Source organism: Amphiura filiformis, chromosome 3, assembly GCF_039555335.1.
Source record: "Amphiura filiformis chromosome 3, Afil_fr2py, whole genome shotgun sequence".
Taxonomy (NCBI): Eukaryota; Metazoa; Echinodermata; class Ophiuroidea; order Amphilepidida; family Amphiuridae; genus Amphiura; species Amphiura filiformis.
This window is the reverse complement of record NC_092630.1, coordinates 68,391,848-68,419,613: the sequence shown is the minus strand read 5'-3', so window position 1 is coordinate 68,419,613 and position 27,766 is coordinate 68,391,848. Positions and strand designations below refer to the sequence as shown.

General features: G+C 35.3%; 1 protein-coding gene and 5 non-coding genes across 6 annotated transcripts; all 6 read left to right on the top strand.

Annotated features, from left to right (window-relative positions):
• Window positions 1–277: 277 nt before the first annotated feature.
• On the top strand, window positions 278–27,766 carry LOC140147452 (uncharacterized). The gene is made up of 3 exons (XM_072169230.1): window positions 278–333; window positions 25,904–26,633; window positions 27,341–27,766. The coding sequence occupies exons 1-3, from the start codon at window positions 278–280 to the stop codon at window positions 27,764–27,766; spliced, it is 1,212 nt and encodes a 403-aa protein (XP_072025331.1).
• Window positions 4,175–4,256, top strand: Trnal-aag (transfer RNA leucine (anticodon AAG)). Its single transcript has one exon. It is a non-coding gene; the product is annotated as a tRNA-Leu (tRNA).
• Trnal-aag (transfer RNA leucine (anticodon AAG)) lies at window positions 4,513–4,594 on the top strand. The gene has a single exon. It is a non-coding gene; the product is annotated as a tRNA-Leu (tRNA).
• Window positions 4,855–4,944, top strand: Trnal-aag (transfer RNA leucine (anticodon AAG)). Its single transcript has one exon. It is a non-coding gene; the product is annotated as a tRNA-Leu (tRNA).
• On the top strand, window positions 7,775–7,856 carry Trnal-aag (transfer RNA leucine (anticodon AAG)). The gene has a single exon. It is a non-coding gene; the product is annotated as a tRNA-Leu (tRNA).
• On the top strand, window positions 13,968–14,049 carry Trnal-aag (transfer RNA leucine (anticodon AAG)). The gene has a single exon. It is a non-coding gene; the product is annotated as a tRNA-Leu (tRNA).

The following is a 27,766-nucleotide window of genomic DNA, read 5'->3' as shown; positions in this document are numbered from 1 at the left end:
CAATGCTAGAATTTGCAATCAATGGCAGCCCCAGGACTATCATTCCGCCCATGTGCAATTTTGACTTTAAGATCCATATCTTGATACACGAAGCTCTCACATTATCTCTTATCCTAAATGTAAGTCCTAACCTAACAGAAATGATGACCAAACTTAGCAAAATCTGAGATTTGGATCTACAGCCTATTAGATATCAAATGGAGAGAGTGCTTCACCGAAAGGAAACCCGCACCAGAGGACACCACTCCAGGTTCTGGACAGGTAACTGACCACAAGCATGACAAGTCCAACCAATTTACTGCATCCTTCCCAAGATCTAACCAAGATTGGAACGTAAGATCCTGCAGAATTTCCATCCTTTGATGCCTTCAGATTGGCATTAGGGGTGATGTCAATTTTATTGCCAGCAGTCATCTGTATTTTTTAAAGCACCGCATCACTGCACTGTACATGTACATATCGGGGGGTTAGGATCCGGGGTTAGGACCAGGAGGCCCTATCTGCAATAACTGATCCATAGACATTTGAATAATTTCTGCATTCTATATGGTATAAAAGTATGACACCTGGCAGATTGCAGATATGGCTTTCTTGTCCTAAACCTCCGATGTCTACTTTATCTCCTACATAGCCTACATATATTTTATGCCAAGTAGGCCTAATAATGAGAGTTTAAGGAAAGAATGCTCTATCTGCAATAGCTGCTTTTAGATTACAGAAATTATCTATAGGGCAGCTAGATAGGACCTTATCTCGGTATTTTGCATTGGAATCAATTGACTGCAACCTTTAGATGCAGTTTGCTTATATCTACAATTTGAGGCTGCACCTAAGGCTATAAGAACAGGAAGTACGTGTGTGCATTGCATCATGCGACTTTTTGTTCCAGTGGCGTAGCGCCATAGGAGCACGGGGTGGGGGAGGCACGTGCGCACCCCCATCGATTTGACCATTTATAAAATCACATATAGGAAAATTGCCGAAAACCCGCTTGCACCCCCATCATAGTCGTTTCCCCCTCCCCCTTCCTCAATCATATTAAGTGCCAAGGATGTTGCGTTGCTCGTTCTAGTGAATATGGAGTTCATAGCGAACAAGAAACTAAAATCTCTGTAAACAATTTCATATGTGTGATATCTACCGAAATATATACTTTGGCAATCCATTTTTTGTCATCTGCAAGCATCGTATATAAATATAACCAATATTTTATCTAAAAGTGCTGCTTACAAAGATCTTCAGAATTAGAAGTTACATCAATAGTTAATATTGTTTATAATTACCTCGAAGTATCGTTTAAACTTTAGAAAAAGAAAAAGGTGTTTGTTTGTGGTGTATGTTTTTAAATCCACCAAGTTCATTAGTATGAACCCAAAAGAAGTACATAATTACTTATTTATGAATTCTTAATTGTCATTGCATTTTTTTACTACATATCTTAGGCCTATATTGTATCATTTTTACTGTATTATATTATGTTTTGTATTGACTGAGTGCCTCCTTGGAAAGCAGTGCTGGTCACTGATATTGGTACCCTATAGTAAACAAAGAATAAACTAAAGTAAATTACTTTTAGTCAAATTAAAATGGTATTATGGCGCAATGTATTGTTGGATATTGCTGATCATCTCACTGATGCTGTGATGCATGGAGACTGTCTGATAAGAGAAAGGTAAAACCCATCTCTAAACTATGACTAACTCATCTTCTATTCCCTTACTATGTTGCTCTTGATGGTATGAGCCAACTCTCAATGGTATCCTGGTGTGGTATATTACTATAAATGTCGACCTAACGAAAGTTGGTGAGAGCGTACCTACTAATTATCCCATCGCCAGGTATAAAATTGCAATCAAAGAATTCGCTCACACTGGGGTTCCGAACAACTTTCTATATTTATAATTTTATATATACCTGCATGGTTTTGAGTGATAGATGCTAACGTTTCAAAACCCTTTCATAATTGGGTATTTCTCTGAAAAGGTGTACTATTTGAAGATAGGCAAATATGAATTTGAAAATGATTATAAAAATGTTTCCTTTACATATCTGTAAGGATGTAAGTCTCTAGTGCATGAAAACAATATTTGGCGCAATCTTTAGGGCGCCCTCTATATTATAGAGGGCGTAATCTGCAGGTTGTGCCAGGTGAGCATCATCTCCGTCACATTTAGGCCAAAAAGGAAATAAGGACAAAAAATTGTTAAAACTCTTAATTATGAGTTTTATGGATAACTTGTAAGTTGCTTGATTCATGTTTGCTTTTTTTCATTTAAAAAATATGATTTTGTACTTTCGTCATTTAGTTGGGACAATGAGAGGCAGGCTGTACGGAAAATGTCATGTCTGTTAGTATTTTTTATACAAACTTAAGTATATTCATAATTTTGCTTGAAATAACTAAATAAATTTCTATTGACATAGTAAACACATACAATATCAATTACATTTCCAAATAGTAAATTCCATGTTGTCTGGGTCAAAGGTCAAATAAAGGTCAACAACAATTGTGATGGAGATGACAATGCTGTGATGGAGATGATAGTGATGTGACGGAGATGATATTTCTACACAAATTCCTATAGAGAATCATCTCCGTCACAGACATTTGATTTCAGTAATGTTTTCACACTACTTGAAAATTAAATTCATACAGATGAGAAGGTCTAGAATTGGTAAGCATTTTCTGATAAACTAAACTGGACTTCGCTGTATCTCAAGATCCGGTGATGTGATGGAGATGATGGTGATGTGACGGAGATGATATTTCTACACGAATTCCTATAGAGAATCATCTCCGCCACGGCAAATTGTGACGCCAACTGATGTAGCAGAGATGATGGTTCAGACATTGCTTACGGTTAATAGCAGGGTTAACTAAGCTTACCCACGTGTTACATATCACCACAACAGCTTGTGGGACATATTCAACCATCATTATTTTCCGGAAAATTTCAACAATAAGACTTATATCAAATTGATCAGAAACGTTTGGAGATGATGTTGAATAAAGGTACGCACGTGTATACTTGAAGATACCCTCAAAATTGGCAGGAAAAGAGTGCCAATGTGCACCTATTCCGGGTTGATGTTTTTCGTCGTCTGTAAAAGGCAGCGTACAGGGTCAAATTATTGACCTCTGATATTTGGTCTTCACCTCCAGTCGTTTTGATGCCAATGTGACGGCAATGATGCAAAACCAAGGGACAGCAATTTTTGACACAAATTTTGAATTATTCCATAATATTGACTTTAGAAGTGGTTTTAAGCATTTAAACCTTCTTAGACATGATATTTACCCCAGTCAGTGGTAATTTTCACTTCCCACACTTGCTCACAAAAATACTACAAAATCACTAAAATTCGGTGCGTGACATCGGGACATGGGGTTTTCAGGGGGGTCGTCAGATATTGAAGAATTTTTTGACACCAAGAAATAAATTTTTCCCTACTTGGATGTTCTTAACTATTTTTATACATACAAAAGTCCATGACTAAGCCAAAAAAGAAAAACAAAATCCGTTTTTAAAACTTTTATGAGCGCCGAAAGTCGCGGGACTTAAAAGTTACTCTTTTCAGAGAATCACCCAATTATGTACACTTATCATGCATTTTGTTTCTCATGTCATACATAATTATATTTTTTCTGTTTCATTTCACTCATCTCCTTGGTAAATTTGACTTCGTTTGAATCATGTACAAAATATAATTTAATCAGTCATTTGGTGGTAGTTGTCTAAATTTTATTTCCAATTATTTAGAACATCAAGTATTATTTAAACAAATGCAGAAAGATACTAACAGAAACTTTTTTCATTTACTATATATATAGATGTTTATTTATTTTTATGTTAAATTACTGAATAGAGCCAACAGCTTTATATATATTACGATATAGGCCTATAACAAAACAGAAGAACAATACATGCTAAAGGAAATTCCAATACCTATTGTTACTATTGACCAAATTATATTGCAAACAATGGCAAGGAATGCATGTGTTGGTCCATTTCGCATTTAGAGATTATATATTCCAATTGCATCAGAGCTTATCATTTCCGCACATGTAAGAGGCCTATGTCGATAGCACGGAAATAAATACATGCGCTATCGATTGAACTTTGTACTTGATAAATTGAATAATACCATTTACTGCAATATTGCATGCTCATCTGGTAGCGTGGCCGAGCGGTCTAAGGCGCTGGTTTAAGGCACCAGTCATTTCGATGGCGTGGGTTCGAATCCCACCGCTGCCAAATAATTTTTATCTTTATTTTGTGTATTTTTTTTTAATTATAATTTTATAGTGCTGACACTTTTCTTTGATGAATTTTTACCATATTTTTTTATTTTTTCAAATATCTTTAAAAAAACGACAATCTAATCGCCTTTTTGGTATAGCAAAGAAGTAACAAAATTGTTTGGTGAAATGTTCCCTGTTTTTGTGGGAGCGGAACATTATTTCCTATCGGTATTTGGTTATTTACTTGTTTATTTTATCGTACACCAACTGGTAGCGTGGCCGAGCGGTCTAAGGCGCTGGTTTAAGGCACCAGTCATTTCGATGGCGTGGGTTCGAATCCCACCGCTGCCAAGTTATTTTTATCTTTATTTTGTGTATTTTTTTTTTTATTATAATTTTATAGTGCTGACACTTTTCTTTGATGAATTTGACCATATTTTTTTTATTTTTTTCAAATATCTTTAAAAAAAACGACAATCTAATCGCCTTTTTTGGTATAGCAAAGAAGTAACAAAATTGTTTGGTGAAATGTTCCCTGTTTTTGTGGGAGCGGAACATTATTTCCTATCGGTATTTGCTTATTTACTTGTTTATTTTATCGTACACCAACTGGTAGCGTGGCCGAGCGGTCTAAGGCGCTGGTTTAAGGCACCAGTCATTTCGATGGCGTGGGTTCGAATCCCACTGCTTAAATTAAACCTTTTTAATGTCTTTTTAATATCTGCTTCTGTTTTGATTTGTTCTACTTTTTGTCCAGTATACACCTTTTGATGATATTGAAACACATCATGACATGTTTCGAATGCTAAATAAAGAAAAATAATTTGCAGCTTTCGGCAACCTATATTTTAAAGCTGTAAAATTTATATTGAATAACTGAACAAATGTAAATGTTAGCAATGAATTATTCATTATATTTTAGATGGTAAGAAGAAGGTAAATACTGGCATTTAACATCCTACCGAAGCATGTTGTCCTACGAGCTTTAACAACCGTGAGAAGAATGTAGATTTTCCGGCACATGGGTCTCCTTTTTTATTAATTTTGTTTTATCGTTATTTTCTAATCATTTGTTTCTTTCTTTCTTTAACCCTAACAGAACTAGGACTCACTAAAGCTCACTATTAAAACCGCTCTGCGTGCATGGATTCCACGGGACTTGATGACGCAATCAGACCAAGTCATATATACCCAGGGAATCGTTGGCCGGGCCAACGTCACCTGTGTAGCTACATGCTGGGGATCTTCTGCGTGGCATGCGAGGGGTCCGAGGTTCGAATCCCGGGGGTGCCAAGTGACTTTCTTCTTCATCTTCTCTCCTCTTTCGTTCCTTCTTTCCCTTCCGATAGCCAAAAAACCTCGGGTAGGGTTAGGGTTAGTGACCATGCATATTTCCCTATATGCCTTCTTAACCCTAACAGAACTAGGACTCACTAAAGCTCACTATTAAAACCGCTCTGCGTGCATGGATTCCACGGGACTTGATGACGCAATCAGACCAAGTCATATATACCCAGGGAATCGTTGGCCGGGCCAACGTCACCTGTGTAGCTACATGCTGGGGATCTTCTGCGTGGCATGCGAGGGGTCCGAGGTTCGAATCCCAGGGGTGCCAAGTGACTTTCTTCTTCATCTTCTCTCCTCTTTCGTTCCTTCTTTCCCTTCCGATAGCCAAAAAACCTCGGGTAGGGTTAGGGTTAACCTACTACACGCAATCAGATGATACTGCATGCAAGTAATATTTTGTTCTCCGATCCTTGAGGCCCATTTCATGAGCTATAGTATACAGTTTACAACAGAAAATATGTGGAAGAGAATTAGCCCTAGAACTCTGTAACCGTTTTTATTTTACTAAGAGAATCGATTACAGAAGTTGCATGTAGAACATAAGCCGTATGATAGCATTTGAGCCAATAAGGTAGCACCTTTAAATTACCCTTTATAAGAAGTGAAAATATACACAGCCTTTATTAGATGGTTTAAAAAGTTGCGTAAATAAAATAATGTTACCATTCTGTTATTCATTATATTCTTTAGATGGTAAAAAGTTAACGAAATACATGCTTTATGGCCTTTAACATTATATAACATGATCTTATAATAATGTGTTTTTGTGGGAAATGCTATTTTTTAAATCTTATGAGCCAAAAACATATGAGACGTGTTCCTTATTATGTGGGAGCGGGTCTCAATACTATAATGTCGGTGTTTATTCATTTTAGTTGTTTACTCACAGTATAAGCAACAACATCATTTTATGGTAAGTGGGGCAAATTTGTGACCTCTTACACAAAACAGGGATCAAGTCTTTTTGGAATAAGACAACATCAGAAATATTAATTTATTTATTTATTTATTTATTTATTTATTTATTTATTTATTTATTTATTTATTTATTTATTTATTTATTTATTTATTTATTTATTTATTTATTTATTTATTTATTTATTTATTCTGACGAGTGTAGGTCGGCTTCGGCTTCGGCTGGCTTGCATGAAACAATATTGTAAATAATGCTTTAATAAATCACCAAGTCTATTTTAAATGTATTCCAGCTCCCTTCTTGGTTGAGCACTTTACTGTGGATGATTTACCTTACTTGGATTTATTTATTTATTTATTTATTTATTTCCGGGGTTTTTTTGGGTTTTTTTTTTAGTTTATTATTATTTTTTAACTGATTTGTTTGTTTATTTAAACTCACTCAAACTGGTAGCGTGGCAGAGCGGTCTAAGGCGCTGGTTTAAGGCATCAGTCATTTCGATGGCGTGGGTTCGAATTCCACCGCTGCCAAATTATTTCAATTATTTTTGTGGGAAATGCAATCTTTTAAATCTTATGAGCCAAAAAACATAATTGTGACGCGATCAAGCAAAATCAGTCGGAACTCGGAAATATTAAATTTTCAGATTCTTATAGGATAGTAAAAGGCATTTACAAAGCTGGATTTTGCAGAAAACCACATTGAAATTGAACAACCAATAACAATTCTAAAGATATGAGCAATTACAGAGTTTCCAAAACAATAGGAAACAAAAGGAAATATTTCCTTTCTTTGGCTATATCTCAAAATCAATATTTCCGAGTTCCGACTGATTTTGCTTGATCGCATCACTATTATGAGACGTGTTCCTTATTATGTGGGAGCGGGTCTCAATACTATAATGTCGGTGTTTATTCATTTTAGTTGTTTACTCACAGTATAATCAACAACATCATTTTATGGTAAGTGGGGCAAATTTGTGACCTCTTACACAAAACAGGGATCAAGTCTTTTTGGAATAAGACAACATCAGAAATATTTATTTATTTTATTTATTTATTTATTTATTTATTTATTTATTTATTTATTTATTTATTTATTTATTTATTTATTTATTTATTTATTTATTTATTTATTTATTTATTTATTTATTTATTTATTTATTTATTTATGTCCTTCCTTTTTATTGATTTTTTTTATATATTTTTATTATTAGTTTATTATTATTTTTTAATTGATTTGTTTGTTTATTAAAACGCACTTTAACTGGTAGCGTGGCCGAGCGGTCTAAGGCGCTGGTTTAAGGCACCAGTCATTTCGATGGCGTGGGTTCGAATCCCACCGCTGCCACATACTTTTCAAAAACGTTCTGAATAATAGTATTATGACATGCGTATAATTTAGTGGTAGACACCATTTTTTTTACCTGGTGTTTGTTTTATCTCCTTATTGTAGAAAATATGTTGAGAGTATAGTGTTATTATTGCACGCCTTTTTGATGATATTGAAACATTTGTTACTAATCCCCAAAACACGATATTGTCTTGCGAGCCGCACCGTCTGGAAACTTGCATTAAGTTTTTAACAACCTTGAGATTAATGTTAAAAACTTAATGCAAGCTTTTTCATGTACGCGGTTCGTCATCGAAGTATATGTTTTACTAATATATTTAATCATAGTCTAAAGAATAAAACAAAAATAGCCACACCTTTGGATTTGTTTCATTCCCTTTGTTAATAGGTGCTATCTACTGAAGATAGCGAGTGGTTAAATGCTATCAACTGAAGACAATGAGTAGTTAATAGGTGCTATCTACTGAATATAGCGAGTGGTTAAATGCTATCAACTGAAGACAGTGAGTAGTTAATAGGTGCTATCTACTGAAGATAGCGAGTGGTTAAATGCTATCAACTGAAGACAATGAGTAGTTAATAGGTGCTATCTACTGAATATAGCGAGTGGTTAAATGCTATCAACTGAAGACAGTGAGTAGTTAATAGATGCTATAAATAGTTAAATATATGCTATATACTGAAGATAACAAGTGGTTAAATGCTATGAACTGAAGACTGAGTAGTTAATAGATGCTATCTACTGAAGATATCGAGCGATTAAATGCTATCAACTGAAGACAGTGAGTAGTTAATAGATGCTATCTACTGAAGATAGCAAGTGGTTAAATTCTATGAACTGAAGATTATTAGTAGTTAATAGATGCTATCTACTGAAGATATCGAGCGAATAAATGCTATCAACTGAAGACAGTGTGTACTTAATAGATGCTATCTACTGAAGATAGCAAGTGGTTAAATGCTATCAACTGAAGACAGTGAGTAGCTAATAGATGCTATCTACTGAAGATAGCAAGTGGTTAAATTCTATGAACTGAAGATTATGAGTAGTTAATAGATGCTATCTACTGAAGATATCGAGCGAATAAATGCTATCAACTGAAGACAGTGTGTACTTAATAGATGCTATCTACTGAAGATAGCAAGTGGGTAAATGCTATCAACTGAAGACAGTGAGTAGTTAATAGGTGCTATCTACTGAAGATAGCGAGTGGTTAAATGCTATCAACTGAAGTCAGTGAGTAGTTAATAGGTGCTATCTACTGAAGATAGCGAGTGGTTAAATTCTATGAACTGAAGACAGTGAGTAGTTAATAGATGCTATCTACTGAATATAGCGAGTGGTTAAATGCTATCAACTGAAGACAGTGAGTAATTTATAGCATCTATTAAAATAGATGCTATAAATAGTTAAATATATGCTATATACTGAAGATAACAAGTGGTTAAATGCTATGAACTGAAGACTGAGTAGTTAATAGATGCTATCTACTGAAGATATTGAGCGATTAAATGCTATCAACTGAAGACAGTGAGTAGTTAATAGATGCTATCTACTGAAGATAGCAAGTGGTTAAATTCTATGAACTGAAGATTATTAGTAGTTAATAGATGCTATCTACTGAAGATATCGAGCGAATAAATGCTATCAACTGAAGACAGTGTGTACTTAATAGATGCTATCTACTGAAGATAGCAAGTGGTTAAATGCTATCAACTGAAGACAGTGAGTAGCTAATAGATGCTATCTACTGAAGATAGCAAGTGGTTAAATTCTATGAACTGAAGATTATGAGTAGTTAATAGATGCTATCTACTGAAGATATCGAGCGAATAAATGCTATCAACTGAAGACAGTGTGTACTTAATAGATGCTATCTACTGAAGATAGCAAGTGGTTAAATGCTATCAACTGAAGACAGTGAGTAGCTAATAGATGCTATCTACTGAAGATAGCAAGTGGTTAAATTCTATGAACTGAAGATTATGAGTAGTTAATAGATGCTATCTACTGAAGATATCGAGCGAATAAATGCTATCAACTGAAGACAGTGTGTACTTAATAGATGCTATCTACTGAAGATAGCAAGTGGGTAAATGCTATCAACTGAAGACAGTGAGTAGTTAATAGGTGCTATCTACTGAAGATAGCGAGTGGTTAAATGCTATCAACTGAAGTCAGTGAGTAGTTAATAGGTGCTATCTACTGAAGATAGCGAGTGGTTAAATTCTATGAACTGAAGACAGTGAGTAGTTAATAGATGCTATCTACTGAAGATAGCAAGTGGTTAAATTCTATCAACTGAAGTCAGTGAGTAGCTAATAGATGCTATCTACTGAAGATAGCGAGTGGTTAAATTCTATCAACTGAAGTCAGTGAGTAGTTAATAGATGCTATCTACTGAAGATAGCAAGTGGTTAAATGCTATCAACCGAAGACAATGAGTAGTTAATAGGTGCTATCTACTGAAGATAGCGAGTGGTTAAATGCTATCAACTGAAGTCAGTGAGTAGTTAATAGGTGCTATCTACTGAAGATAGCGAGTGGTTAAATTCTATGAACTGAAGACAGTGAGTAGTTAATAGATGCTATCTACTGAAGATAGCAAGTGGTTAAATTCTATGAACTGAAGATTATGAGTAGTTAATAGATGCTATCTACTGAAGATATCGAGCGAATAAATGCTATCAACTGAAGACAGTGTGTACTTAATAGATGCTATCTACTGAAGATAGCAAGTGGGTAAATGCTATCAACTGAAGACAGTGAGTAGCTAATAGATGCTATCTACTGAAGATAGCAAGTGGTTAAATTCTATGAACTGAAGATTATGAGTAGTTAATAGATGCTATCTACTGAAGATAGCAAGTGGTTAAATGCTATCAACTGCAAACAGTAAGTAGTTAATAGATGCTATCTACTGAAGATATCGAGCGATTAAATAATATCAACTGAAGGCTGTGTGTACTTAATAGATGCTATCTACTGAAGATAGCAATTGGTTAAATGCTATCAACTGAAGACTGTGAGTAGTTAATAGATGCTCTCTACTGAAGATAGGGAGTGGTTAAATGTTATCAACTAAAGACAGTGAGTAGTTAATAGATACTATATACTGAAGATAGCACTGGTTAAATGCTATCAACTGAAGACTGTAAGTAGTTTAGCGATAATAGCGCCTTTAGCACCCATAGCGTGTGATAGCGGCATAAGCGCTAGTAATACTATAGCACCTGTTAGCGTCAGGTGCTAGTAACGTTATTAGCGGTCATTAGCGCGTCATTTACAATCGTTTTAAAAGTGAAAATATTCTAAGATTGGAGAACACCCGCTATTAGTGTTTAATAGCGGTATAGGCGCTAATATCGCTAATATCACACCTTCGCGTCAGATGTGCTAATTACGTCATTAGCACTAAAAGCGAGTAATAGCTGCATAAGCGCTATTAGCACAATAGCGCCTTATAGCATCATGTGCTAATAGCGATCATTAGCGCGTCATTTACAATTGTGCTATAAAGTGAAAATATTCGAAGTCTGAGGGAGACGCGCTACTAGCACTTTAGCGCTATTAGCGCTAACAGCGTATGATTGTACCGCTATTATCGCTAATAATTATTTGTTAGCGTCAAATGTGCTAATAACGTTATCATCGGTCATTAGCGTATCATTTGCACTTGTGTTAAGTGAAAATATCCCAAGTACGGGGAAGACATGCTATTCAGCGCTAATAGCGCTAATAGCGCTATTCGCTCTAATAGCTCATGGTGCTATCAGAACTAATATCACATGTTAGCGTCAGATGTGGATATAACGTTAAAAACGGTTATTAGTGTATTTGCAATTGTCATTTGCAAATTAAAATATTGTAAGTCTACCTAAGATGCTAATTCTATTACCACAAAAGAGTGCAATTTAAAGACATAAAGTCCGCGAGCCCGGCAGAACCGACTGACTCCAGTGGTACATGTAAAGATTTGGAGCTCTTAAAGGTCAGGTCTATTGCAAAAACAAGTTTATCTCTATTCGAAGAGAATAATTATTACATTACAAGTTGACACTTGTTGCAATTTTTTATGCGTATTTCTCCTGAAAAAGTAGAAATTGTGTGGGTAAAGTTCAGCCTCGTACGTGTTCTTCCCCCGTTTGAAGCGTACGTGTTCTCCCCGGTTTGGCTGATGACGTAGGTAAATGAAGCGGACATTCTCTCATGCTCTCATCATACAATCACAATCACTTTGACAAGTTTGACATTAGCAACAATGAGTTGTACTATCATTTACCATAACAATGAAAAAAAAAAGCGCAGTGATTTATAGTGCGCTACGCCACAGGCACAACGCCTAGACGTTGATCCACAAGCCTCAGCACACTTTACAGGTTGTCGCTGACCACTACGACCCACATCATTCCATAAACCATTAAACAACAAATCAGGGACTTTGCTGCTTCAAGAGCGCACACGCTAGTCATTCCACAAATAACCATCGCAACCAGGATCAGCTCCTCGAGTTTCGTACGGGTTACAACAAGACAATAAGCAGTTAGTTCCTTGTCCAGGGGAATTTCAAGCTAACTCAATTTTTCCACGAGAGCATACTAGGCACCGCCAGGGTTCGAACCCGCAACCTTTCCATCATGCAGTTATTGTTAACTACATGTATGCACACAACACAGGGGCACTCGCAATTGAACCCTACTGGTAGCGCTGTATCGTAGCTATTGGGGATGAACTAGTTAGTATCATATATCAAAAAGTATAAAAGCTATGATTTTAGTACTTTCTCTCTGTTTCAATTACTTATTCTTTTCCAAATATCTGAATCTTCAACCCGGTACAAGCTTTAATAACGGGGAACATACATTTTATTAAAAAGAAATCCTACCATCTATCCAAACTCGCCGTGTTATTCCAATGCACATTTTACTTCACTGGGCAGCCATTTTTTGATCGTATTTTGAAGATTGGCGTCATAAAACCGTCATAGGTACAAATTTAGTACTTTCTGTCAATCAATTATGGCTTATTCTCTACATGTCAATCTTGAAATAATTGGCATAGTCCTTATAATAACGGTACTCCGCCTTGATGAGTAAATGACAGCAAACAGCTGCAAACCAGTGAAAAATATCCCAAAACTCGGTCAGTGGGGCTCAGTTCGTACATGTCAATAGAGTCATTATCGATTGGATTAGTCGTCCGTAGCAGACAATTCGGTCGCTCATTGGATCAATATTATCAGGTGGTAAGAAATTTGCATTGGACAATGGATTACTATATAATGGTTTACTACTGCATATATCGGTTTAATCTTCAATAAGCGGGTTTATGGCTGGAAAGGTCACGGTGAATTCGCCGTGGACGTAAGTGCACTATGCGGACCATAGTCGAACGCCTTATCGATTGAGCTAGCTTGACATAACAATATGCAGACTATTGTTCTCATTTCGCAAACAAAGCCCACACAGTATTGTTACTATGCGTTTGCTTTGTAATATTCCATCCAACTGAAACTATAATAACTACATGAGTTTGTGGACTTAACACTGTTTATATGTTAGTCTCAGATGATTATTCTAAGCTCAAATTATTTATTTTTAGGCCTAATATTTGTCATGATATTGATATACATATGAATTGTAATATCACAATTTACTAATATATAAAAAAGAAGCGGCTGATTTTATCCATATGTTTAAAAACCATTAAATTTGTAATACTTTTTAGAGGTTTTTTCTGTGAACAACAAGAGTATACGTTCTGTCTCAAAGCGGGCACATCTCATTTCATGACGTCATCGTTTTACTAGGTCAAATCTGTCTCGTTTGAAGAAACTCACCGCTTAAGTTGGTTTTTGCGGAATATCAATTTTAAACGTCTTATTTTCTCAAAAAAGGAGTCATTTTCATTGTCCTTATAATAGTAGCTTGCCAATGATATGATGCTGTTTTTGCAATAGACCTGCCCTTTAATAAGTTTATATAGAGTCCCGCAGTCCATCAACATGTCAATGCAAGGAAGTATGTTTCATTCATTTATTTTACTAATAGTCTAGACCGTATAAAAGAGATTTATTCGCCACTCATTTGTCGCGTAAATTTCCAACTGGTAGCGTGGCCGAGCGGTCTAAGGCGCTGGTTTAAGGCACCAGTCATTTCGATGGCGTGGGTTCGAATCCCACCGCTGCCACATACTTTTTTTTCCCTTTTTAAATTTTTTTTTTTGTGTAGTTGTCCAAATCCACAACATCCATAGCTATCATAGAATGGAAATAACGTGATTTTTAACATGTAGCGCTTTGGGTGGCACCCATGTGCATAACATAATTGAGTTCTAAACACAGACCTTACGGTCTGTGATCTGAAGCACCTGAAATAATGCTTGAAAGCTTCCTGTTCTTCACGTAACTTATTTTTGACCCGTTTGTTTGTTTGTTTTTGTTTTATCGCCTTGTTGCAGAAAATATCTGTTTGGAGTAGTATATTATTGCACGCCTTTTTTGATCATATTGAAACATGCTTCTAATCCCAAATGAAAAAAATGATTTGTAGAGTTCTGGTTCTGCAACCTATATTTTATTTTAAAGCCGTAAGCATGGTAAATTGATGCTGAATATTTGAGAAGTTGTAAAAGGTTACGTAAATAAAGCAAATGTTACCAATGTGTTATTCATTAGGCTGTATTCTATAGATTGCAAGAAGGAAAGAAGCATGCATCATTTATCATTCTATGAAAGAACATGATAATGTGTGTCTTGCGAGCCGTTTGGAAGCTTGTATTAAACTTTAAAAACCTTTATAAGAATAACTGATGTTATTGGACACGGGACTCCTTGAAGTATAATTTTTAACTGTCATTTCCTAATCATTTGTATGTTTTTGGGGGTTTTTTTTAACCTGGGACATTCATTCAGATAATAATTGTATTATTAATACTCTTTTACTCCCTATACATTGGTGAATCTGGACGCAAGCTAGAAAAGAGGCTAACAGAACATAAATCCAAAGCGGCCAGTTACAAGTCAGCGTTCAAGGAACAAATTGACAGAAACAAAGGGTACCAGATTGACTGAGAAAACGTAGAAGTGTTAGAGAGGGAGTCTAAGAACTTCCCTCGTAGGGTATTGGAACTGAACAGTGACAAAAGGTTAGACATCGACCCTGTTTGGGACAACCTCCTGACCACCGGAACCAAGGGGTTCCACAACATCTTCTTGTTTGACGTCATGTACATCTGTGACGTCATCGGATGTGTGTCAACAACATCACGAGCAACAATAAATCTTCAAAGCAATAACATCCGCTGAAGATGCAGATTGACCCGGTGAAAGCCAGGGGTGAAAGCGCTCCGGTGAGTGTACCAAAATGTGAGTAGCGTAGAAGTATAATTTTGCTTTCTATTTACTTTACCGGTACATATGAATATACATCATTAAAATAATCTTTTGGTCTTTCTCGAGGTCCATTTCGCGAGATACAGCTTACAACAGAAAATGTGTACAAGAGAATCGATTGTATATGTTGTAGAAACCACAAATTGATATTACTCGTACCAACATTGCTACCTTTACATTATTGTTATTATTATTATTGTTATTATTATTATTATTAGTATTATTATTATTATTATTATTATTATTATTATTATTATTATTATTATTATTATTATTATTATTATTATTATTATTATTATTATTATTAAATAAATTGTAGATTTTCTACGGCTAACCACATCTTGCAACGCTGTTGACCACAGTATCAAGCTATTACCGTTCCAAAGCATGCCAATACAATAAGTCAATAAGTGCTTAGACATTATTTATGATACTGAAGCTTTATATTGAAACATTCGGAATTCCTTCATGTAACAGTCTATGTGAGTTGTTTCCGGAAGTCTGAATGTTTGACCTGTATAGCTGAGATAAACGACTGGACCTATTTTTAGTTTTAATGGAGTAAACTTTTATCCTTTTACAACAATGTCGCCGAATTAAGTAGGGAAATATTGCTGCTGCGTGTATAGTCTTAAAAGTGACATTGATTTAACAAACCGTAAGAAATAACAGTATATTTGAGCATGGAGGAATTACGTAAGTTCACAGATTTCTAAATTTTACAGTAATATCGTGCAATTAATCTGCCAGCAAGTACCTGTAAATCTTACATTATGCTATATGAAAAAAATGAAAATACAGTAAAATTTTCAGATTAATAATACTACTTATTTCAGAAACAAGGCCTTCTTGTTTTAAATTGTTATTTAAAGTAGGGAGAAAACGTAAAAGACGTTGTTGAATGTGATGAAAGTACATTGACCTTGAGCATTTGGTTGCCAAGCGTTGACAGTCTAGGACATCTCACTGCATGGGGTATAATATTTTGATTGGATGAATTGCCGTCGAATTGATTGAAAACTATGGTGAAATGTTGGCAATTGTAACCTAATGCAATAGACATGGACGAATAGCACACATTATCAACACTATAACAGGATTGGTCATAGATTGAGTAAAGAGAATATGGTAAACGAGATGCTAAATGTAGTATTGTAACCTAATGCAATAGCACACATCATCTACACTATAACAGGATTGGTCATAGATTGAGTAAAGAGAATACGGTAAACGAGATGCTAAATGTAGTATTGTAACCTAATGCAATAGCACACATTATCAACACTCTAACAGGATTGGTCATAGATTGAGTAAAGAGAATATGGTAAACGAGATGCTAAATGTAGTATTGTAACCTAATGCAATAGCACACATTATCAACACTCTAACAGGATTGGTCATAGATTGAGTAAAGAGAATATGGTAAACGAGATGCTAAATGTAGTATTGTAACCTAATGCAATAGCACACATCATCAACACTATTACAGGATTGGTCATAGATTGAGTAAAGAGAATATGGTAAACGAAGATGCTAAATGTAGTATTGTAACCTAATGCAATAGCACACAAAATCAACACTATAACAGGATTGGTCATAGATTGAGTAAAGAGAATATGATAAACGAAGATGCTAAATGTAGTTTGTTTGTTTGTTTGTTTACCCAGGTTGGTCCGTGAGGAGTATTGTAACCTAATGCAATAGCACACATCATCAACACTATAACAGGATTGGTCATAGATTGAGTAAAGAGAATATGGTAAACGAAGATGCTAAATGTAGTATTGTAACCTAATGCAATAGCATACATCATCAACACTATAACAGGATTGGTCATATATTGAGTAAAGAGAATATGGTAAACGAGATGCTAAATGTAGTATTGTAACCTAATGCAATAGCACACATCATCAACACTACAACAGGATTGGTCATATATTGAGTAAAGAGAATATGGTAAACGAAGATGCTAAATGTAGTATTGTAACCTAATGCAATAGCACACATCATTAACACTATAACAGGATTGGTCATATATTGAGTAAAGAGAATATGGTAAACGAAGATGCTAAATGTAGTATTGTAACCTAATGCAACAGCACACATTAACACTATAACAGGATTGGTCTTATATTGAGTAAAGAGAATATGGTAAACGAAGATGCTAAATGTAGTATTGTAACCTAATGCAATAGCACACATCATCAACACTATAACAGGACTGGTCATATATTGAGTAAAGAGAATATGGTAAACGAAGATGCTAAATGTAGTATTGTAACCTAATGCAATAGCATACATCATCAACACTACAACAGGATTGGTCTTAGAATGGGTAAAGAGAATATGGTAAACGAAGATGCTATATGTAGTATTGTAACCTAATGCAATAGCACACATCATCAACACTACAACAGGATCGGTCATAGATTGAGTAAAGAGAATATGGTAAACGCAGATGCTAAATGTAGTATTGTAACCTAATGCAATAGCATACATCATCAAAACTATAATAGTATTGGTCATATATTGAGTAAAGAGAATATGGTTAACGAGATGCTATATGTAGTATTGTAACCTAATGCAATAGCATACATCATCAACACTAGAACAGGATTGGTCATATATTGAGTAAAGAGAATATGGTAAACGAGATGCTATATGTAGTATTGTAACCTAATGCAATAGCATACATCATCAACACTATAATAGTATTGGTCATTGAGTAAAGAGAATATGGTAAACGAGATGCTATATGTAGTATTGTAACCTAATGCAATAGCACACATCATCAACACTATTACAGGATTGGTCATAGATTGAGTAAAGAGAATATGGTAAACGAAGATGCTAAATGTAGTATTGTAACCTAATGCAATAGCACACAAAATCAACACTATAACAGGATTGGTCATAGATTGAGTAAAGAGAATATGGTAAACGAAGATGCTAAATGTAGTTTGTTTGTTTGTTTGTTTACCCAGGTTGGTCCGTGAGGAGTATTGTAACCTAATGCAATAGCACACATCATCAACACTATAACAGGATTGGTCATAGATTGAGTAAAGAGAATATGGTAAACGAAGATGCTAAATGTAGTATTGTAACCTAATGCAATAGCATACATCATCAACACTATAACAGGATTGGTCATATATTGAGTAAAGAGAATATGGTAAACGAGATGCTAAATGTAGTATTGTAACCTAATGCAATAGCACACATCATCAACACTACAACAGGATTGGTCATATATTGAGTAAAGAGAATATGGTAAACGAAGATGCTAAATGTAGTATTGTAACCTAATGCAATAGCACACATCATTAACACTATAACAGGATTGGTCATATATTGAGTAAAGAGAATATGGTAAACGAAGATGCTAAATGTAGTATTGTAACCTAATGCAACAGCACACATTAACACTATAACAGGATTGGTCTTATATTGAGTAAAGAGAATATGGTAAACGAAGATGCTAAATGTAGTATTGTAACCTAATGCAATAGCACACATCATCAACACTATAACAGGACTGGTCATATATTGAGTAAAGAGAATATGGTAAACGAAGATGCTAAATGTAGTATTGTAACCTAATGCAATAGCATACATCATCAACACTACAACAGGATTGGTCTTAGAATGGGTAAAGAGAATATGGTAAACGAAGATGCTATATGTAGTATTGTAACCTAATGCAATAGCACACATCATCAACACTACAACAGGATCGGTCATAGATTGAGTAAAGAGAATATGGTAAACGCAGATGCTAAATGTAGTATTGTAACCTAATGCAATAGCATACATCATCAAAACTATAATAGTATTGGTCATATATTGAGTAAAGAGAATATGGTTAACGAGATGCTATATGTAGTATTGTAACCTAATGCAATAGCATACATCATCAACACTAGAACAGGATTGGTCATATATTGAGTAAAGAGAATATGGTAAACGAGATGCTATATGTAGTATTGTAACCTAATGCAATAGCATACATCATCAAAACTATAATAGTATTGGTCATTGAGTAAAGAGAATATGGTTAACGAGATGCTATATGTAGTATTGTAACCTAATGCAATAGCATACATCATCAACACTAGAACAGGATTGGTCATATATTGAGTAAAGAGAATATGGTAAACGAGATGCTATATGTAGTATTGTAACCTAATGCAATAGCATACATCATCAAAACTATAATAGTATTGGTCATATATTGAGTAAAGAGAATATGGTTAACGAGATGCTATATGTAGTATTGTAACCTAATGCAATAGCACACATCATCGACACTACAACAGGATTGGTCATAGATTGAGTAAAGAGAATATGGTAAACGAAGATGCTAAATGTAGTATTGTAACCTAATGCAATAGCACAAATCATCGACACTATAACAGGATTGGTCTTAGAATGAGTAAAGAGAATATGGTAAACGAAGATGCTATATGTAGTATTGTAACCTAATGCAATAGCACACATCATCAACACTACAACAAGATCGGTCATAGATTGAGTAAAGAGAATATGGTAAACGCAGATGCTAAATGTAGTATTGTAACCTAATGCAATAGCATACATCATCAAAACTATAATAGTATTGGTCATATATTGAGTAAAGAGAATATGGTTAACGAGATGCTATATGTAGTATTGTAACCTAATGCAATAGCATACATCATCAACACTAGAACAGGATTGGTCATATATTGAGTAAAGAGAATATGGTAAACGAGATGCTATATGTAGTATTGTAACCTAATGCAATAGCATACATCATCAAAACTATAATAGTATTGGTCATTGAGTAAAGAGAATATGGTTAACGAGATGCTATATGTAGTATTGTAACCTAATGCAATAGCATACATCATCAACACTAGAACAGGATTGGTCATATATTGAGTAAAGAGAATATGGTAAACGAAGATGCTATATGTAGTATTGTAACCTAATGCAATAGCATACATCATCAAAACTATAATAGTATTGGTCATATATTGAGTAAAGAGAATATGGTTAACGAGATGCTATATGTAGTATTGTAACCTAATGCAATAGCACACATCATCGACACTACAACAGGATTGGTCATAGATTGAGTAAAGAGAATATGGTATACGAAGATGCTAAATGTAGTATTGTAACCTAATGCAATAGCACAAATCATCGACACTATAACAGGATTGGTCTTAGAATGAGTAAAGAGAATATGGTAAACGAAGATGCTATATGTAGTATTGTAACCTAATGCAATAGCACACATCATCAACACTACAACAAGATCGGTCATAGATTGAGTAAAGAGAATATGGTAAACGCAGATGCTAAATGTAGTATTGTAACCTAATGCAATAGCATACATCATCAAAACTATAATAGTATTGGTCATATATTGAGTAAAGAGAATATGGTTAACGAGATGCTATATGTAGTATTGTAACCTAATGCAATAGCATACATCATCAACACTAGAACAGGATTGGTCATATATTGAGTAAAGAGAATATGGTAAACGAGATGCTATATGTAGTATTGTAACCTAATGCAATAGCATACATCATCAAAACTATAATAGTATTGGTCATATATTGAGTAAAGAGAATATGGTTAACGAGATGCTATATGTAGTATTGTAACCTAATGCAATAGCATACATCATCAACACTAGAACAGGATTGGTCATATATTGAGTAAAGAGAATATGGTAAACGAAGATGATATATGTAGTATTGTAACCTAATGCAATAGCATACATCATCAAAACTATAATAGTATTGGTCATATATTGAGTAAAGAGAATATGGTTAACGAGATGCTATATGTAGTATTGTAACCTAATGCAATAGCACACATCATCGACACTACAACAGGATTGGTCATAGATTGAGTAAAGAGAATATGGTAAACGAAGATGCTAAATGTAGTATTGTAACCTAATGCAATAGCACAAATCATCGACACTATAACAGGATTGGTCTTAGAATGAGTAAAGAGAATATGGTAAACGAAGATGCTATATGTAGTATTGTAACCTAATGCAATAGCATGCATCATCAACACTATAACAGGATTGGTCTTAGAATGAGTAAAGAGAATATGGTAAACGAGATGCTATATGTAGTATTGTAACCTAATGCAATAGCACACAACATCAACACTACAACAGGATTGGTCTTAGAATGGGTAAAGAGAATATGGTAAACGAAGATGCTAAATGTAGTATTGTAACCTAATGCAACAGCACACATCATCAACACTATAACAGGATTGGTCTTAGAATGGGTAAAGAGAATATGGTAAACGAAGATGCTAAATGTAGTATTGTAACCTAATGCAATAGCACACATCATTAACATTACAACGGGATTGGTCTTAGAATGAGTAAAGAGAATATGGTAAACGAAGGTGCTAAATGTAGTATTGTAACCTAATGCAACAGCACACAACATCAACACTACAGCAGGATTGGCCATATATTGAGTAAAGAGAATATGGTAAACGAAGATGCTAAATGTAGTATTGTGACTTAATGCAATAGCACACATCATCAACACTATAACAGGATTGGTCATAGATTGAGTAAAGAGAATATGGTAAACGAAGATGCTAAATGTAGTATTGTAACCAAATAAAGACGAATTTCATAGTTCTAGTCCAATAGAATATTGGACTAGAACTATGAAATTCGTCTTTATTTTCAATAACAGTCCTGAAGAACATGTTCAGTAATAGTATTGTAACCTAAAGCAACAGCACACATCATCAACGCTATAACAGGATTGGTCATAAAACGAAGATGCTAAATGTAACTTTTGCATCACTATATGTATTATAATAAGCCTATACCAACACGAACACACACCCACCACACTACACACGCTTACACACTGGCAGCATTCCAACTCCAAGTGATTGACATATAGTGTGATAGAGAATAGAGTAGTCAAAGAAGATGCTGTATGTGGTATGAGTACATTAATGTGTCTAGAACGATGAGCTAATAAGTCAGCTGGAGAAGACTAATGATAATATCACCCATAAGAAGTAAACCCATGCAGGTAACCTATATAGTTCACCTCGGAGACAATTTAACCTTACACAGTTTAAAGCCGAAAACTTGGTAAATTGGTGTTGAATATTTGAGAAGTTTTATGTGTTATTCATTATATTCTTTAGATGTTAAGAAGGAAAGAAGTACATGATTGATGGCATTTAACAATACATTCTATCGAAGAATTTGATGTTGTGTGTTATTATTATTATTATTATTATTATTATTATTATTATTATTAGTGTTAAATTATTGTTGTTGTTGTTGTTGATGTTGTTGTTGTTGTTGTTGTTGTTGTTGTTGTTGTTGTTGTTGTTGTTGTTGTTGTTGTTCTTATTATTATTATTATTATTATTATTATTATTATTATTATTACTATTATTTAAGAAATAAATGGTAATGCATGATCCTTTACACGAAAATAATGTGTCGAGGCAGTAAAACGTAAATAATGGGTGAGGCGCAGCCGAACCCATTATTTAAACGATTTACTGCCGAGGACACATTATTTGCGTGTAAAGGATAATGCTGCACCCTTTATTTCTATTCTATTACCACAAAATAGTGCGATTTAAAGAGAAAATATCACATTTTTTGCCCAAATATTTCAAGTTGTTTACCTCAAGGTGTAGCGCCTACACGTAGCCAAAGCGTATGCACATTCCAATAACACAACCTAACATTCCATTCTCCCCTATAAGCAGGTATGCACAATAACACACCCCTGCTGGCATTCCATTCTCCCCCTACATAAGCAGGTGTGCTGTGCGCTTTGCTGTGCGCTGTGATGATATAAGAACATAAAGTTCGTTGCCCTTGACACTTTATCGCTAATTAATGGTCTGTCACGTGACGCGTTTCAACAAATGACAGTGCGCGATTTTGAATAATGGGTCGTGGGGGTAATAGAATATTAAATAAAAGTGTAGATTTTCTACGGCTAACCACATCTTGCAATATTACACTGTTGACTGCAGTGCCAAGTTATTGCCATTCCAAAGCATGCCAATACAATAAGTGCTTAGACGTTATTTATGAAGCTGAAGCTTTAAATTGAAACATTCGGAATTCCTTCGTGTAACAGTCTATGTGAGTTGTTTCCGGAAGTCTGAATGTTTGACCTGTATAGCTGAGATAAAAGACTGGACCTATTTTTAGTTTTAATGGAGTAAACTTTTATCCTTTTACGACAATGTCGCCGAATTAAGTAGGAAAATATCGCTGCTGCATGTATAGTCATGAAAGTGACATTGCTTTAACAAGCCGTAAGAAATAACAGTTTATTTGAGCATAGAGGAATTATGTAAGTTCGCAGATTTCCAAATTTTACAGTAAAAATCGTGCAATTAATCTGCCAGCAAATACCTGTAAATCTTGGATTATGCTATATGAATACAATGAAAATACTGTAAAATTGACAGTAAATTATATTAATTTTCAGGTTAATAATACTACCTATTTCTGAAACAAGACCTTCTCAGTTTTAAATTGTTACCGAAATTTATTCGAAGTAGGGAAAAAACGCAAAAGACGTTGTTGAATGTGATGAAAGTACATTGACCTTGAGTATTTGGTTGTCAAGTGTTGACAGTCTAGGACATCTCACTGCATGGGGTATAATATTTTGATTGAATGAGTTGCCGTCGAAATGATTGAAAACTGTGGTGAAATGTTGCACAATCATTAAGGCAATTGCAACCTAATGCAATAGACATGGACGAATAGCACACATTATCAACACTCTAACAGGATTGGTCAAATATTGAGTAACGAGAATATGGCTAACGAAGATGCTAAATGTAGTATTGTAACCTAATGCGATAGCACACATCATCAACACTACAACAGGATTGGTCACAGATTGAGTAAAGAGAATATGGTAAACGAAGATGCTAAATGTAGTATTGTAACCTAATGCAATAGCATACATCATCAACACTACAGCAGGATTGGTCATAGATTGAGTAAAGAGAATATGGTAAACGAAGATGCTAAATGTAGTATTGTAACCTAATGCAATAGCACACATCATCAATACTATAACAGGATTGGTCAAATATTGAGTAAAGAGAATATGGTAAACGAAGATGCTAAATGTAGTATTGTAACCTAATGCAATAGCACACATTATCAACACTCTAACAGGATTGGTCAAATATTGAGTAAAGAGAATATGGTAAACGAGGATGCTAAATGTAGTATTGTAACCTAATGCAATAGCACACATCATCAATACTATAACAGGATTGGTCATATATTGAGTAAAGAGAATATGGTAAACGAAGATGCTAAATGCAGTATTGTAACCTAATGCAATAGCACACATCATCAACACTACAACAGGATTTGTCAAATATTGAGTAAGGAGAATATGGTAAACTAAAATGCTAAATGCAGTATTGTTACCTAATGCAAAAGCACACATCATCAACACTCAGTATAACAGGATTGGTCATATATTGAGTAAAGAGAATATGGTCAACGAAAATGCTAAATGTAGTATTGTAACCTAATGCAATAGCACACATCATCAATACTATAACAGGATTGGTCATATATTGAGTAAAGAGAATATGGTAAACGAAGATGCTAAATGTAGTATTGTTACCTAATGCAATAGCACACATCATCAACACTATAACAGGATTGGTCATATATTGAGTAAAGAGAATATGGTAAACGAAGATGCTAAATGCAGTATTGTAACCTAATGCAATAGCACACATCATCAATACTATAACAGGATTGGTCATAGATTGAGTAAAGAGAATATGGTAAACGAAGATGCTAAATGTAGTATTGTAACCTAATGCAATAGCACACAACATCAACACTACAGCAGGATTGGTCATAGATTGAGTAAAGAGAATATGGCTAACGAAGATGCTAAATGTAGTATTGTAACCTAATGCAATAGCACACATCATCAACACTACAGCAGGATTGGTCTTAGAATGAGTAAAGAGAATATGGTAAACGAAAATGCTAAATGTAGTGTCTCCAGATGAAGGTCAAAGTTGTGACCGAAAATTTGAGGTACGTCTTAATTTTGTGTTGAGATCATAAGTTTAAATTTACAATTATGAAGTCTACCAACACAGATGAACTTTCATGCTAGTATACGAAATGACTACGGCAAGGATTGCCTAAATAACATCAGACAGTTGGAAAAAACGGGCTGTAAAATCGCCCGGTATCGGAATCATCTCCGGTTTAGTCTCCACTGTAAACACCAAAGGATAACACCAGTAAGTCTCCGTTTATCTAGCACAGTCAAAGGAACTAAAGCGGATAATATTCTGAGGAGAGCGGAAAGATCATTGTTGAATGTAAGGATCGGTCAGATAGTGAGGAAATTGGATGATTTAGAGAGTGAAAAAGATCGTATTGGAAATGTTTTGAATACCGCGAATGTGTTACCTATAATTGAAGACCGAATTGAAAAGACTAGTTTGCGTATGACGTCCTGTCAACCAGACCAAAAATGGTGTACTGCGCAGGTCAGCAACCAATCACGGCGCGCCTTTGTCATGACGTCAGACGCAAACTAGTCTTTTTAATTCGGTCTTTAATTATAGCGACATTGTAACGGAAGTGACGTCACGATGTGAGCTCTCACAATTGAAGGAACACGAGCTGTCTAAACGCCGACAACAACAGAAATTCACGCGACTCGTGGAACGGAAGAGTGAGATAAATACACAGAAAAAAGGGAATAATATCGCTTCGGAGTGTATCAGTAAATGGGTAAAGAACTGCTCGGATAGACTGTTGAACGATTCGGAACTGTCAGTCTTAGTAAAGGGGTTGAATTTTGCAGTTACACCCGCAAAATTACCTGTTGTTGACATCGTTACATCTACCGAATCGGCATGTCGCAAACTTCCACCTGGCGAGGCTGGTGAACTGAGAGCGAAAGTTGTCAACCTTGTCACTCGCCCGAACTGTAATAAGATTGACTCTAACCTTTCTAAAGAGGAGAGGGAAGCTTTGCAACAGCTTCTGAAAGATCAGTCAATCCAAATCTTACCAGCCGATAAGGGAAGATTAGTGGTCATCTTGAATAGTCAGGAATACAATCGCAAGTGTGAGAAACTTCTTACTGACACTAATACCTACAAGAACTTAGGCAAAAAGGATCCAACCAGTAAGTACAAGAAACAATTAACATCTGTGCTTCTTGAAATCGAGAAAGAGGGTGGTATCAACAGAGTTGAGTACAGACAGTTGTACCCCACCACCGAAACTCCACCTAAATTTTACGGGTTGCCTAAAATTCATAAGAAAGACACTCCACTGAGACCCATTGTGAGTAGCGTCGGGTCAATCACATACAGTAGTGCTAAATTGGTTGCTGATATTTTAGCCCCTCTTGTTGGTAAGACAGAACACCACGTTGCCAATTCTCAGATTTTCGCAGAGCGAATTAAGAACGAAACTGTAGAGGAGGACGAAGAATTAAGATCTTATGATGTCACTGCTCTTTTTTACCTCTGTACCTGTTGACAAAGCATTAAGAATTATTCAAGCTCGTCTGGAACAGGATAACACACTTAGTGATCGGACCCCGGATCGGACCCGCCTGTCTGCGGCACATGTGACAAAACTTCTCGAAGTGTGTTTGAATTGTACTTACTTTGTGTATAATGGAAATTACTATCAGCAAATCCATGGCGCGGCTATGGGGTCACCTGTATCCCCGATCGTCTGTAACTTATATATGGAACAATTAGAACAGGAAGCGATAAGATCAGCCCCCCCCCTTTGTGTTGGTTCCGTTATGTCGACGATACCCATACAAAGTTAAAGAAACAATACGCGGAGGAGTTTACGAATCACTTGAACTCCATCGATCCGGACATCAAGTTCACGACAGAAGGCGAGGAAAATAGGTCACTCACATTCCTCGACACTCATACAGCCATCCAAGAGGACGGTACGCTAAAAATCAAAATCTATAGAAACCGACCCACACGGATCAATACTTGAACTTTGATTCAAATCATCCTGTCCAGCATAAACTGGGTGTAATCCAGACTCTTCACCACAGAGCGGACAGTATCATATCTGAGCAAGAGGACATAGCGGAGGAGAAATCGCACATTAACAGTGCATTAAAGAAGTGCGGTTATCCGAACTGGTCCTTTGACAAAGCTAAGAAAGCGAAAGAAGGGAAATCTAAGAACAGTAACCTGAAAAATACAAACGTTGAGACAAAAGGACAAGTAGTTTTGCCCTACGTTAAAGGAACTTCCGAAGCCTTACGAAGAATCTTCGGCACCTACGGCATCAGAGTTTGTTTTAAACCCACTCAAACTCTGAGGCAGCTACTTGTCTCACCTAAAGACAAAACTGAGAAGAAAGACATTACCGGACCAATTTATTACATCCCCTGTCAGGGAAACCCTGCAGGGCCAGTGTTCAGAATCTTACATTGGTGA